Below are 15271 nucleotides of genomic sequence, written 5' to 3'. Positions count from 1 at the left end.
AAAATACAACGCCCTGCGCGTACCAGTGGAAGCAGAGGCCGCGCCTTTCTCTAGACCAGCCCCAAGAGGTGGGGAAGTGCGCATGTGCGTCAAGTGCGAGACCCGCCCCGGAGAAAGTGGGAAAGTGCGCATGTGCCAGAGGTCCGAGGCCCGCCCCGAGGGGTGGGGAAGTGCGCATGTGCGTCAAGTGCGAGACCCTCCCGGGAGAAAGTGGGGAAGTGCGTATGTGCCCGAAGTCCCAGGCCCGCCCGGAGGAGGTGGGGAAGCACGCCAGAGTTCCCAGTGCAGGCAGGCCCGGCCCGTAATAGGTGAGGCAGTGCGCATGTGCCGCAGGCCCGAGGCCCGCCCCGGAAGAGGTGGGGATGGAGCCCCGAAGGAGCGGGTCGGCTGTCCGCCCAGCAGCCCAAGATCCGTCAGTGGAACCCCGGTCGCGGGAGTTAGTTTACCCGGTTGCTGTGGAGTCTCCCTGTAAGCACCCCACCTTTGGAGGCTCCGGGGGTCAAGCCGAACGAGTCACGGGACCGGAAGCGCCCTCACCTGTGTCTTTTCCGGGGTCGGAAGAGAGGGTACCCCGGCCTGCGCGTGGGTTCCTGTGGGTCAGGGGGCCGCGGCCCAGGCATTTAGAGATCAGGCTTTGAGGCCGCCGGGCCCGAGCTGGCGCAGATAAATTACTCGCACAAGAGAGTCGGGTTTGGAGTAGCTGCTTGGGGCGCGTTGTTTTGCTGTTTTTTTGGTTGAGACCTCGCTCCTGATCGCCTCCAGGAGCCTTTAGTTCTTCCCATACTTGAGGTTTCCCTCTTTATAAGCCCGTGTCACCCTCAGGTCCCCTTTATTCTTCCAAGCTGGCCCCGACTAATGTTAAATTCCACTTCTCTGCTGTCTTCCAAAAACCCAGTCCCTGGAATCCATCCTTCTTTCTCTCTTGATACCTCTTCTGTCTAGACAGAGCCCCCTTTACGCTCAGCTCTTGGCCCATGAGTCATGCCAAGGGCCCCAGGAAAAGCATTCCACAAATGTTTGTAGGCACAAGCACGTCTGAGCCTCCCACTTAAGCCCTGCAGCTCACTTCTTTTTGTTTCTCTTGACATTGTCTCTTTCCTGGTTCCACCTCTATATAGCCTCTTTGCTCCGAAGTCTGAAGGGCCAGCCTTGGCCAGTTGGCCACCCTAACTCCTGTCACTTTGTCTCTGGTTTCCACATTTAGTAGTATTACAGAGGGCACAAACCTGGCTTGACTTAGAGGATAGAGTGGGGGGGCAGGTAATAAAAGCATATACAGAACACCTATTATGTGTAAGCCACTGTGTGTCTGGTGTATAGTGTGGAATCTACATAGATAAATGAGATACATTTCTTAACTTTGAAAAATCCACAGTCAATTATGGAATGTTCTACTTAAGGATTTTTCACCGAATTGTAGCTAAGCAAAAGTTTGTAAAGTCTGAAGAGCCAGGACCAACTCCTGGGAAGTAGAATCATTTATCACACTTGGCATACCTTTGAAATGGCTTTTGCTCTGTGCTGTTAGCCCTGGGACCACCTTCCCACCTGTCCTTGGGTAGGAAGAATAAGCAGGGGTACACCAAAGAGACAAGCCTTCCGGTGGATTATTTCTGCCATTCTCTCTAGTGACCGCAGTAGTCAAGATATACACGAAAAGGTATTTTTGTCCTTGGACTCTCTGCCAGCATTTCAGACATTCTGTTACCTGGAAGTGGCTAATTCTGTGAGTATGTCCCTGCTAGTGCCTCTAGAATCTCTCCCATGATTGGCTGTAGCCTTTGTGTTTCTAGAGACAAAATCTGACGGTTCTGCCTGGGGAACTCCAGAGCTGAGCCAGAACTACTTCCCAGGACAAATGGGGAAGAGGCAGTTGCGCTGTGGCCCAGGTGTTTCCACAGAGAGCCAGGCAGGCTCAGAGTAGCAAAGACCTGAGAGCTCTTCCCGGAGGTGAATGTCTACCATCCCATCTTTCTCTTGCCTTTTTGCACCCATACTTGTTAAGAATCAAGACTTTTAAACTCTGCTTTCCTCTCCATCTCCCAGGCTTAAGGCCCTATCATTTAAAACTGTTCCAATAAAGTTTGCAGCTAATGAGGTTCTACTTTGTCAAATTCAATCCCATCTTACTAGATTTCCTGCAGGATTGGACACTCTTCACTACTTCCTTCGTGAGACTTACTTTTATTAGTTCTCGGGTCTCCTTTCACTCTCACCATTTCCTCTTGTGCCTCCTTTTTACTGCTAGTCCATCAAATTTATGTTTATGTTTTTCAGGATTCTGTCCTTCATCTTCTCACTGTGCATACTCTTTTGGAGGTGACCTTTCCCCTCCTATGCCATTTATTTATGACTGACTCCCAAATCCAGATTTTCTACCCTGGTCTCAGTAACGGGCAGTTTTCAGTGGGGTCTCAGATCTCATTATGTATCAGAATACACAGTTTTCTGCCACCTCAGAGAGAAGGTGACCCGACAGAAACATCAAAATAGTGAAGAGAGAAAATACTTTCTTAGGCCACCAAGGATAACTGTGCATGCTCTGCCCATGTTGGCTATTCGACCAGGAAAAAAAGGGGGGGTGCAATTTGAACAATGGACTGTAGGCGGCAGTTCTCTTTGTGCTGAAGGAATAGGTCCACAATGAATATGCCTCTGTGTAAGTATCTCCTTCCTACATGTCCTTACTGCTCCTTTATTACCCAACCTCCACCATTTGGCCCAAAGGTCATCCCTGTCACTTTCTTAGAGTTAAGCTCTCCCTCCTGTGTTCTGTCTGCACGGGAAGGGACAGGTGGTTGAATCAGAGAAGTATGGCAGGGGACCAGACCCTTGAGGCCCTTGTAGGCCGTGGTAAGGGTTCTGGATTTTACTGAGTGAGATCAGAGCCATCGGAGAGTCCTGAGCAGATGAGGAAGGTGACTGACATGTTAAAGGTCTCTCTGGCTAAGTTAAGAAAGAACTATATGATGCAAAAGGGAGGCAGAGACCAGTGAAGAAGCTATTGCAATAGTCTAAGTGAAAAATGGTGATCTGGAAGACCAGGGTAGTTGTGGAAGTTGTGAGAAGCGGTAGGCTTTGGATATCTTAAAGGTAGACTTGATGGATTTCCTCATGGGCTGGAAAAAAGAAAGGAGTAAAACGATGATTCCAAGGTTTTTTGCTTGAACACCTTAAGGAACCAAAGTGCATTGATTAAAATGGGAAAACTCCTATAGGGCAGGTCTGGGTGGGGTGGAACTGGGCTGTGGGCATCTTAGGTACCTCTGTCCAGTACATATGTTTCAAATTGATCGATCCAAACGTCGCAATTCTGGGAGGCGGCATTAAGTGTCCCCACTTTCTGAATGAGGAAATTAAGATTCAGGGAAGTTTGAGAGTCGTCCAGGTTGATTACCGCAGGTGTATGTAAGATCTGGGGTTGAGACAGGATTTCCTGTGTGGCTTGTGTTCTCCCAAACTGTCATGTTTGCCTCAGCTTCCCACAGTTTGCAGCGTTATAAAGCAAAACAACCAGACAGACAGACCGGCCTCCAACATCTTCATGTTATTCGTGACCTGACCGCCAGCTTTAACAACCCCCCACCCCTTCTTGCTCCCCACTTTGCTTCACAGTTTCCTCTTTTCTCACCTTGTGGTTCAGTCCATCCTTGCCCTTGACCTGATTCTAGGCAATGCTTTTCAGACAACATGGCTTCTTACAGACTGCTCCGCCTGGGCCCAGTGCAGCTTCTTGAGTTGTAACTGGACATTTTAAATCAGGCTTAATGCTCTTATAAGATGGAATATGTGTCTCCATTTTAACAATGGGCATATATTACGTAAATGTGAGTTTCTATATTTATATATGACTTGGTAAAAAGTAAACAGTTTGTTTACATACATATCTTATCCATAGAGTCCTTTTGCTGGGTCTGTGCTTTGGTTGGGAGTGTTGATCACATTTGTTAGGATCATTTTACCTTCTCATAGGTTTAACCCAACATAAGAAAGCTTAAAAAACCAGGCAGTTACCAAACAATTATATTAGGTGATAATTCCCCCCTTTTCGTATAGTGGATAAATCACTAGGTTATTTTACATGAAATCTTTTCTCTAAATGCAAGTGTTTGCTACCGGATCATTAGCAACTTTATAGAGAAAGTATTGGGCAGCCTACAGAGAAAGTGAAACTTTGAACTCAAGGTCTCTCTGAAGGGTAAGTTGGAATATCTTGAAATTGTGATATGAGTCAGTGTGCAACTACATTTGATATTCACTAAGTCAGTTCTTGGTCAATGAGGTACACTTGTTTTAAAATACCAAGTGGCATTCAACTGTTCTTCCATCAGTCATGCCAGAGTAGGTTCTGAGTGCTGGGAGGTACAGCAGTGAACAAAACGGATAAAATCTGCCTTCATGGAGCTTAATGTCTACTGAGGAGAGATTTGTGCAGTGAAAAGGTGAGAGTCAGGCGACAGCAAGGCCTTTGTAGAATAGAAGAGGATTTGCCTGACTGCAGTTGGGGTTGTGGTAGAGAGTTTAAAGACGTGGTGAGGGACAGGGAAGTTCCTAAGAGTTGTGTGGGTGGGCCAGGATGTCGAGATGGGAGGGGAGCCAGCCTCCAGGGGTGGGGAAGGAAGCATTGGCCCCAGGGCCGTGTTCAGCGGAGAAGTAGCCGGGAAGTAGAACTTCAGGTCTACTCAGTGCTCATTAAGTATTTATTTCACTGAAAAAAAAATCTCATTCTCCCTGTCCAGAGAACTATTTTAATGCAGGTTTTTATTTTATTAAAGGCTTATCTATCAAAGGCAAATCTACCTGCTGAAAGATGGAGTCACAGAAATGTTGGAGAATAGTTATATCACAGTGAGGGAGCTGTTTAGAGACACCAAATGCAGAGTGGGGATAAATAAATACTTTTGAGTGGAGAAGAATAGAGTTTGGGCTCTTCTAGTGGCCAGAGAACACAAGATTTTTCAATACTCAGAAGGTATGCTCCTCCTCTGAAGAAGATAGCAGAAGTTGTGTTGGGGAGGTCATGACACAAGGCAAGGGTGTCAGCTCTGTCACCAATAGCCTTGTCAGGTGCCCCACGTTCACAGATTCCACTAACCTGAGAGTACTCCCTTGGCAGAGTAAGGGAAGGAAGGAAACTCTTGCAAAAGGTTATAGGTTACAAAGGGAAAAGTAAGTCTTTAAATGGAGAAATCTAAAAGTAATATAATTAGGAAGAAAATAATGCAGACTCCAATTGGCAATAGACATTCCAAAAATGACACGATGTCCTACTACCGATAACAATATTTGAAGACCAGGAATCTACATTTTTAAAAAAACTCCCAAGGCTATTATACATAGGCAAGATTATAGCTATAATTTGTAAAATTACGAAATTTTAGAGTTGGGAGGAACTCAGAGGTTCACCACCCTATTTAAAATGACTAGCCGCACACCAGGGAAAGGAAAAGGTGTTGGATTCATTACAGCTGATTTTCTGCAGACATTAAATTTTATGCTGAAATGGTGCCAGGCACCATGAGGAATATCGGGTCTTGGAAGCCAGGCCATAAACATGGTTCTATTCTTGGACAATTCCATGTAAACAGAGGAGGGTACCGCCGAGTCAGGGAGAGAGGGGTAAGCAGGATCTGGGTTAGCAGACTGAGCAGCCTTAGGAGAGGGGAGGAGAGTTCAGTACATTCATTCAGGGAGCTAGGTGATTGACCTCTTGAGCACAGGCTAAAAGGATTATGAACTCCATCTAAAGATGACTACGTAAAGAAAAATTGGGGTTCAAGGGATTAGCGTATAAAACCAAGAAAAATACAGGCTAAGCCTGGGAAATGTTTAAGGGAAAGTGAGAGAGAAAAAGGAAACAATATGAGGCAATGCTACTTTAAATAGATGGGAGTTAACAGAGGAACAGAGAGCCACAGGCGACTTCCTAGAATCCCCAGGCTTTTTTCCCCAGGATTGAGGGTAGGCTGATGTGCCCCTTCCTTTAATGGCCCCAGGGTGCAGCTACCCAGCCTGCTTCTCTTGTCTCTGGAGCTGTCATTCGTTTCTACATCCCTTGACCTTTTCCCCCAGGAAGCCTGACCATACAAATGGCTGAGAATAGTGCCCAGTGCCATGTCTCCTTTCTACTCCTAAAGACAACAATGAGCCCTTTATTTTTTTTAATTCCCTTGAATTTATTCTTGATCACTACAAGGATATGTGGAAAAGTTACAAAGAATCCATAATCTTACAAAGATCTCAAAGTCATGGCTTCTATGCTATGGTATAGAATTTGTTTTTCTCTTACCATAAAGTATAGGTTTAGGGTGAACCGGTAAAGGCATAGGGGCAATATCTAACTTATAGGACTGCTGTTTAAGAATCTAAAGGAAAAAGTGCATATAAAGAGCTTAATGTAATTTATGCTCAATAAATATGAACGATTATGGTCTTTATAATTGGAAGACACCAATTTGCTTCCCCCAATCATCCATCTCACTTGTTTTGGCCAGTTCTCCACCCCAAACACCCACCACCCACTAGTATTTTTAGTGACAAAAATACCACACCGTGGCCCATTTCTCAACAGCTAGGCTTTTATTGCACATAACTTTCAAACCTTTGCCTGGGATTCACACTGAAGAAAACCATTTTCCACTCACCAAACACTATTTACCCTTGCTATTTGTGATTTACTCTGATATTTTCTACCCTTTCTATGCCAGTCTATTTATTTCATTAAAACAGAAGTCCTTGTAATTACCCATTAAATTGGTTTCACAGCTTTTAATAGGTCTGTCATTATAGTTTGAAAAACACTAGAGGAAACCTGAGCAAGATAAACATTGGCATTCTGAAAACTTGCAGGCTGGGTGAGGACCATGTGGCTGGCTCTCTAGCCCACAATAGCCACTGCCTCATGTGGGCAACTCCTCCCACATTACCATTGAAAACAAAGTGTTTCTATACACCTAGTTCCAGATTTGGCCTAAATCTGGAATGCTGATAACGTCAGATGCTGGTGAGGATGGGTAGCAGTGGGTAATCTCATTCACTCCTGGTGGGAATTCAAAATGGTACAGCTACTTTGGGGGACAGATTGGTAGTTTCTTTCAAAATTAAACATACTCTCACCATATGATCATGGCAGTCATGCTCCTTGGCATTTACCCAAAGGATCTGAAAACTTATGTTCACACAAAACCCTGCATATGGATGGTAACAGCAGATTTATAAATGTCAAAACTTGGAAGCAATCAAGACGTTCTTCAGCAGGTGAATGGATAAAATAAACCAGTACGTCCAGACAATGGAATAGTATTCAGCACTGAGAAGTCAAGCCATGAAAAGACATAGAGGAAACTTAAATACATATTACTAAGTGAAAAAAGCCAGTTTGAAAAGGTTACTATATGATTCCAACTATGTGGCAAAAGCCAGTTTTGAAAGGTTACTGTGTGATTCCAACTATGTGGCATTCTGGAAAAGGCAAAACTGTGGAGCTAGAAAGATCAGTGGTTACCAAGCACTGGGACTGTGGAGAGGGTGAGGGGGGTAAAGAGGCACAAAAACTCTCGATCATAATATAAACTGACCATGGGGATAGTAGTACAGCATGGAGAATATAGTCAATGATTCATATGTTACAGACAGTAAGCACACTAATGGGGTGAGGATTTCATAATGTGGGTAATGGTTGAACCACTGTGTTCTATACTTGAAACCAATATAAGATTGTCTATCAATGATACTTCAATAAAAAAGGTAACCGTACAATGACCCCTAAGTGTTCAAGTGAAAGAATGAGTCCCATGTCTCTCCCTCTAAATAAAAAACTAGAAACTACTAGCTTAGTGAGGAAGGCTTGTCAAAAAGCTGAGACAGGAACGCTAGGCCTCTTGCACCAAGCAGCCAAGCTGTGAATGCAAATAAAAAGTTCTTGAAGGAAATTTAAAGTGCTACTTCAGTGAACACACAAATTATAAGAAAATGAAACAGCCTAATTGCTAGTATGGAGAAAGTTTAAGTGGTCTGGAAAGATCAAACTAGCCACAATATTCCCCTAAACCGAATCCAATCCAGAGCAAGGCCCTAACTCTCTCTTCACTTCTTTGAAGCCTCGGAGAGGCAAGGAAGCTGCAGACGAAGAGTTTGAAGCTCACAGATTGGTTCACGAGGTGGAAGGAAAGAAGCTGTCTCCGTAAGTTAGAAGTACAGGTGAGGAGCAAGTGCTCACGTAGAAGCTGCAGTCAATTAATCTGGAAAACGTAGCTAAAATCGTTAATGCAGGTGGCTACACTGAAGGACAGGTTTTCAGTGTAAATGAAGCAGGCTTGCAGAGGGTGCCGTCTAGGACTCATAGCCAGAGAGAAGTCAAAGTGTGGCCTCAAGGCTTCATAGGCGGGCTGACTATCGTGTTAGGGCTCATGTAGCTGGTGACCTCAGGTTGAAGCCGGTGCTCATTCACCTTCGTAAAAACCCTAGAGCCCTGAATTATGCTAAATTCATCCTGCCTGTGCTCTGTAAGTGGCACAAAAAAACCTGCATGACAGTGCATTTGTGTACAGCATAGTTTACTTAATATTCTAAGTCCACTACTGAGACCTACTGCTCAGAAAAAAAAAAGATTCCTTTCAAAATATTGCCATTTATTGACAATGCACCTGGTCAACCAAGAGCTTTGATAAAGATATATAAAGACATTAATGTTGTTTTCATGCCTGCTAACATAATATCCATTCTGCAGCCCATGGATCCAGGAGGAATTTTGACTTTCAAATCTTACTATTTAAGAAATAAATTTTGTGAGGCTGCAGCTGCTATTGGCAGTGATTCCGCTGATGGATCTGGGCAAAATAATTGAAACTTTCTGGAAAGGATTCACCATTCTGGATGCCATTCAGAACACTTGCAATTCTCAGGAACAGGTGACAAAAATCAACATTAACAGTTCGGAGGAAGTGGATTCCAAGCCTTATGGATGACTGAGAGGCCTAAGACTTCAGTGGAGGAAGTGACTGTTGATGTGATGGGGACAAAAAACCATGTAAAAACAGCTCGAGTTAGAAGTGGAGTCATTGCTGCTTCTCAGGATAAACCACGAGTGGAATGCAGAATTGCTTCTAAGAGATAAGCAAAGAAAGTGCCTTCTTGAGATGAAATCTACTCCTGGTGAAAATGTTGTGAAGACTGTTGAAATGACAGCAAAAGAATTACTATATAAACTTAGTGGATGAAGTGTCGGCAGGGTTCGAGAGGACTGACTCCAATTGTAAAAGAGGTTCTAGTGTGGGTAAAATGTTATCAAACAGCCTTGCATGCTACAGAGAGACTCTTCAAGAAAGGAAGAGTCAGGCAAGCCTCAAAACTTCCTTAACTGTGTTTTTTTATGAAATGGCCACAGCCACTCCAACCTTCAGCAACCACCACCCTGATCTGTCAGCAGCCACCCTCATGGAGGCAGGACCCTCCACCAGCATAAAGATTATGCGGGCTGCAAGCTCATGATGGTCCGCATTTTTCTTTTCTTAGTCATATGCCATTGCACGCACAATAGATTTCTGTACGTGTAAACATAACTTTTCTATTCCCCGGGAACCCAAAAAGTTCACTTGACTGGCTTTATTATGGTGGTGGTTTTGAACAGAACCCGCAGTGCCTCCCAGGTATGCCTGTAGTTGTAAAGCTCTCGGCCAGCTACCCCAAACTCTGCAGGGGAGAAGGAAATTCATTCACGCTGGTTTGGGAGAAACACTGGAGTGGCATATCAGGATTCTTGGGACCCCTCTGCCGCTCACATGGCTAAGCGCGAGGCCGGCCGTCTGGCAGGTGAACACGGCGAGCTTAGCCTGCGCAGCGCAGGCCAGCTGCAGGCGGCCAGCGTGGGGGCCGGCGGGAATGCGCCTGGCCTCTGGCCGGCCGCGGGGTCAAAGGAGCAGCGCTCCGGGGCGGGCGGGGAGGAGCGTGGGGAGGGGCCCCGGCTCGAGACGGCCCCACGCCCAGCGACTCGGGGTGCCTGCCTTTGTTCCAAGACACCGGGGCCCCTCGGATCTGGAGAGGTTCCGTGAGTGAGAGGGACTCGCGGCCGGAGGAGCGCGATGGGCGCGGGCGGGGGCGGGCGCGTCTCGGAGCCGCGGGTCCCCGAAGCTGCCGGCGGCCGCGGGGAGCCCGGCCCCGGAGCGCGGGCGCGGCGCGCCGCCCGCAGCCTCCGCCCTCCCGCCCCGACCCGCCGGTTCTGTTTCCTTTCGTTCCTGCTGCTCCGCGCGCTGTCGGCGCTGCCACCGGCTTGCGGCGCCGCCGAGGAGCGGCCCTTCCGCTGCCTGCAGGCCTCGTCCTTCCCCAACCGCAGCAGTTCGCGCACCGACGGCGCCGCCTGGCTGGGGGAGCTGCAGACCCACGCGTGGCGCAACGACTCGGACGCCATCCGCTTCCTGCGGCCCTGGTCCCGGGGCGAGTTCGGTGACCAGGAGTGGGAGCAGCTGCAGGATATATTTCGAGTTTACCGAAGCAGCTTCACCAGGGACGTGCACGAATTGGACAAAATGCTGCGATTAGACTGTGAGCTGAGGCCTGGGGTGCGGGGCCACCACCCAAGGGGAGACGCGGACGCAGAGGCGCCCGTGAGACAGGCTGGCCCCGCCTGGTCACTCTCTGCTCCCTCCAGCCCCCGACCCCCTCCTCCGCCTGAGGTCTCAGCCTCTGACTCCTCAAAACACCCCTTGTTCCTCCTGCCCGGGTCACCGCCTCTCATTTCCCTAAACTCGGTCCCCAGTATGACCTTCCCACCGACTCCTTCTTGATCCCCCCCAATCTCTAAAGCCCTTGTTTGATCCCCGTCCATTCCTCTTCTCAGATCCCTTTGAAATCCAGGTGTCTGCTGGGTGTGCGATCCTAGCGGGGAACAGCTCCGAAAGCGCCTTCCACGTGGCATTTCAAGGAAGAGAAATCCTGAGTTTCCAAGGAATGTGGGTGCCGGTGCCAGATGCTCCAAAGTGGGTGGGTGCAGCCAGCAAGGTGCTCAACCAGGACCGCGGAACCAGCGCGACAATTCAGTGGCTCCTCAATGACACCTGCCCGCGGTTTGTCAGAGGCCTCCTCGCAGCAGGAAAGGCAGACCTGGAGACGCAAGGTGAGCCTCCCTCATCCCCTGCCCTGCACCCCGGGGCTCCGTCCGGGTTTGTCCAGGCCACGGCTCACCTCCCTTGGAGTACCAGAGGAAGAGAGAGGCTTGGGAGGGGATGCTCAAAGCATGAGGCCATTTGTTCATTTCACAGACATTAACTGAGCACCCCTGGGGTTCTGTGAATTTAATTACATAAACACCAAGGGTCAAACAGGACCTCTGCTTGAGCGGGAGGGGGAGAAGACAGATGAACAATTCCAGCAATGCTTGGAACATGCGCCTGCGGTACAGCTGAGCCCGGGTGGCACGGGAGTGCAGAGCAGGGCATTTGCAGGAGGCAGTGGCAGGAAGGCTTTCCTGGAGAAGCCAAGGCGAAGGTCTGAGGTTGTAAGAGGCTTCATCCCCACAGGCGGAGCTGTGGGACCCCCGAGCCCGTGCTGAGGCTGGAGCCTCTAGTGCCCTTCCCCCACTCTAAGATACCGCTTTCCCTGTCGGACGCAGTGAAGCCCGAGGCCTGGCTGTCCGGGGCTTCCAGTCCCGGTCCCGGCCGTCTGCTGCTGGCGTGCCACGTCTCCGGCTTCCGCCCAAAGCCGGTGTGGGCGATGTGGATGCGGGGCGAGCAGGAGCAGCTGGGCACCCAGCGAGGGGACGTTCTGCCCAATGCCGACGGGACGTGGCACCTCCGAGTAACGCTGGATGTGGCAGCCGGGGAGGCGGCGGGCCTGTCTTGCCGAGTGAGGCACAGCAGCCTCGGAGGCCAGGATGTCATCCTCTACTGGGGTGAGAAAGAACGGGGCCCAGCTGGAAATGGGAAGGGCGGCCCTCACGCAGAGAGGAGGCGGGTGTGCACACACAGGGTAGAGGCCTTTCCGAGACGAGGCACCTGACCACGAGGATAGAGGAGGGCATTCCAGGTACAGGAAGGAGGGGAATAAAGATCTGATCTCAAAAAGGATTGAGATAAGATGTTCCATATAGAAGAAACACAAGACTTAAAACAACTCACATGTCCCAGAGTAGGTGGAAAATAAAGGCTCCCAGGAAGGAAGTGTGGACTTCAGAAAGGCAGGGTAGCGAAGGTGGCCCTGGCTACTGAGGGCTTCCTGTGTGCCTGAGCGCTCTGCACACAGCATGTCCTCTACTCACCACAACTGTCCTTTGAAGCAGGAACTGTCATTCCCAGTCATGGATGAGGAAACTGAGGCTAAGTTGGGTCAAGGTGACTGCCCAGCATCTCATCATTAGCAAGTGGAAGGGCTGGATTTAGACTCAGGGCTGCGTGGCTACAAAGCTATTGCTCTCTGTCTCCTGTGGTATTTGCTGACGTGAGCTGAATTGCAGATGCCTGGACCCCAAGAAAGATGGGGTATCCAAACTTTGGAGGAATAAAACTGGGCGCTTTCAGTAGGGGAGGAAATAAGCACCTGGCACCCTGCCATGCGCTTATGCCAGGGGGGCTGGAAGTAGTGGGACCCTGTGCTGAGAGAAGTCCTGTGTCCCCCAAGGAGAGGGGAGCCGTGCCTCCGTGGGCTTGATCGCCGCGGCAGTGCTGGCAGTGCTGTTCCTCGTGATCGCCGGAAGCGTCATCTGGTTCAGGAGGCGCCGGTAAGTCTCCCCTGTCTGTCTCCTCCTTCCCTCAACCTCTCTTCCCATTTCCTCTCCTCTCCACACCCCTTCCCCCCATTTTCCTTAATGGTCTCTCCCTTTCTGTGCCCTCACAGCTCCTATCAGGACATCCTGTGACTGTCCTCACCATATGTGTCTGACTGGGGCATAGGACCTCACGTGTCCAGGATATACACGGTGCTCAGGGATTGAGGGTGAGCGGGGGGCACCTTGAAGAAGCAGAGGACCATCATAAGCCAGCTGTTGTCACTTCCTTTTAACATCTTATCCAAGGGGATTTAAGTTCTTTTTCATTAAACTACAAGTTTCTTTGCTTAAGTGGCTCTGAAGAAACAGAAGTGTGAACTCCAGTACCTACCAGGGGCAAGCAGATAAGGGCTGGGGCATGCAGGCGTGCGTGGTCACTGAGTGGTGGAACCCGCAGGGAACTGGAAAGCCCTTCTACCCCGAGGAAGCAGGTGCTTGTTGTCAAGAATAAACTAAGACTGTGGCTGGACTCTAACTTACATTTTTCAAGAAGAGTGAAAGTCTGGATTTTTATGTGGACATGCCAGATGGTAAAATGTTGACTCAAAACTTTTACAAAATATTTCTGTACCCCAGATACACCTCTACTGGCTGACAACAGCCCAGTCTGTGTCTCCTTCATAAGAAGTTTGGCTTGAATGAGGTATTGGTGGTTTTAGGGCATGATTTTTATCGTGAATTTGGATTTATCAAGAGGGACATTTTCCCTTTCAAAGGAAGTTAGGTTGTCAAAAACACAGGTGACGCAAGTTTTCACTTTGTGTAACTTGAGTAAAACAGGAGAAATCCTAGTGTAAGTGTATTATGTAGAAGAAAGCTACTCTCGGTAGAGATATTTCTATCAAATGGCAAGTCACTATTTCAGGAAGAAGACAGGGTGAAGATATGCACCCACTCCACTCCACCCTAAACAAGCTCTCCTACTTAACAGCTGTTAAATGAGACAGTGTACAGAAAGGACTGACCCGCGTGGGCATGCGTGAGCTATAGTGAGATGGCCCAGCTCAGGAAAGAGCAGGAAACTTAGGGAACAGCAGACTTTCCCAAGGCCAAAATATGGATGGCCAAGTTAAAAGTATCTGTGGGCTATCAGGGAAGTCGTAGTCTCTTGGCCCTCTGGGACTTCCAGAAAAAGCGAGGCCAAACTTTTGGAGAGTCTTTGCTTGAGAAAATTCAGATTTGGCATCTTCTGCTCTGGACTGGCATGTCAAATCTAGGATGAAGGTCCTGCTGGTTTCTCCATCGGTGGTTCCCAAATTGTGGCTTCCTGCCCAGCAGCCTCAGCATCCCTGGGAACTTGCCAATTATTTTGGTCCCCACCCCAGACCTACTGAAGGAGAGATCTTGGGAGTGGGGCCCAGCAATCTGTGTTTTAACAAGCCCTCAGGTGATTCTGATGTTCAGCTAAAGTTGGAGAACCACTGTTCTTAGGCATTGTGTGAGGCTATGCAACAAATTCGCCAGAATGCTAAGTGAAAAAATTGTCTGGGGTAAGTCAGGGAAGGCTTCCTGGAGGGAGGGGATGGAGAGGAAGGGACGTGAGCCAGCAAGTGTGCCGGATAAGGACGCTCGGGTTCTAGCCTCCCACTCAATTTCCTCCGGTGTCAAAAATGGGGATGACAATGTCTGTCTTGATTATGTTACAGATTAAATGTTTGTGGCCCCCTAAAATCCATATGTTGAGAACCTAAAAGCCCAAGGTGAGGTGATAGGGGGTGGGTCCTTTGGGAGTGGGTGACCCCCTCCTCCACATGAAGACACAGCAGGAAGATGCCACCTTGAACCAGAAAGGGGACCCTTACCAAACACCGAATCTGCTGGTGCCTTGATCTTAGACTTCCCAGCCTGCAGAACTGGGAGAAATAAACGTCTGTTGTTCATTGGCCACCCTGCCTGCGGCATTTTGTCATAGCGTCCAGAGCAGACTAAGATGGTCGCACAGCCTCCTGGTGGGGAGCAAATGCGTGCGGGTGTGTGGCGACCTGCGATGCCTTACAAAACGTGGGCCCTCTGCTGGGCCTGGTGCCCCACGCTGTCCCGGGTGATGCACAGCAAGCGGTGCAGGTTCGGGAGCCCTTACCGCCAGCCGTCTGTATTCTGAGGGCGTGTGTGTTCAAGTCCCTTCTGAAATTTTTGGAAGTGCTTCCGCATGAATTTACCGTAGCTCTGGTTCCTTTTTAAGCAAATTTGATCTATTTTGGAAGTAAAGACCTATCTCTCCAGGAAATTCTGTCTCCTTCCTTCAAATACTCAGTTCAAAACACTTCAGAAGATCCTGATAATTCATTTTAGAATGTGTTGATCTCTTTGCGAACATCGTGCTCCTTGAGTGCAGAGCCGATTGCCAATTTCTCCCCACTCAGCTCCACATTCCTCCTTCATTACATGCTCAGTGATACTGGGGGGACTTCCTCTAATCCTTTCTCCTCCACACAGCACAGTGTGAAGCTCTTTTCGAAGAGGGCGCTGGAGAGGAGGGGCCTCTCCTACAGTTTCCGGCTCCTGCGTAGGGGT

General features: G+C 48.8%; 1 protein-coding gene across 3 annotated transcripts; it reads left to right on the top strand.

The window, feature by feature from the left end:
• Positions 1-82: 82 nt before the first annotated feature.
• LOC118930748 (antigen-presenting glycoprotein CD1d) lies at positions 83-14644 on the top strand. Of its 3 annotated transcripts, none has more exons than XM_036922644.2 (5): positions 83-308; positions 10835-11110; positions 11581-11884; positions 12610-12709; positions 12826-14644. In XM_036922644.2, the coding sequence occupies exons 1-5, from the start codon at positions 83-85 to the stop codon at positions 12868-12870; spliced, it is 951 nt and encodes a 316-aa protein (XP_036778539.2). In that variant the 3' UTR covers positions 12871-14644. The 3 variants fall into 3 exon arrangements, with proteins under 3 accessions (XP_036778539.2, XP_057350909.1, XP_057350910.1); XM_057494926.1 differs by lacking the exon at positions 83-308 and adding an exon at positions 9948-10539; XM_057494927.1 differs by lacking the exon at positions 83-308 and adding an exon at positions 9950-10539 and having other exon boundaries at positions 11606-11884.
• Positions 14645-15271: the final 627 nt, after the last annotated feature.

This window comes from Manis pentadactyla, chromosome 19, assembly GCF_030020395.1.
Source record: "Manis pentadactyla isolate mManPen7 chromosome 19, mManPen7.hap1, whole genome shotgun sequence".
Taxonomy (NCBI): domain Eukaryota; kingdom Metazoa; phylum Chordata; class Mammalia; order Pholidota; family Manidae; genus Manis; species Manis pentadactyla.
Note: the sequence above shows the minus strand (reverse complement) of the source record. Positions and strands in the feature narration are given on the sequence as shown.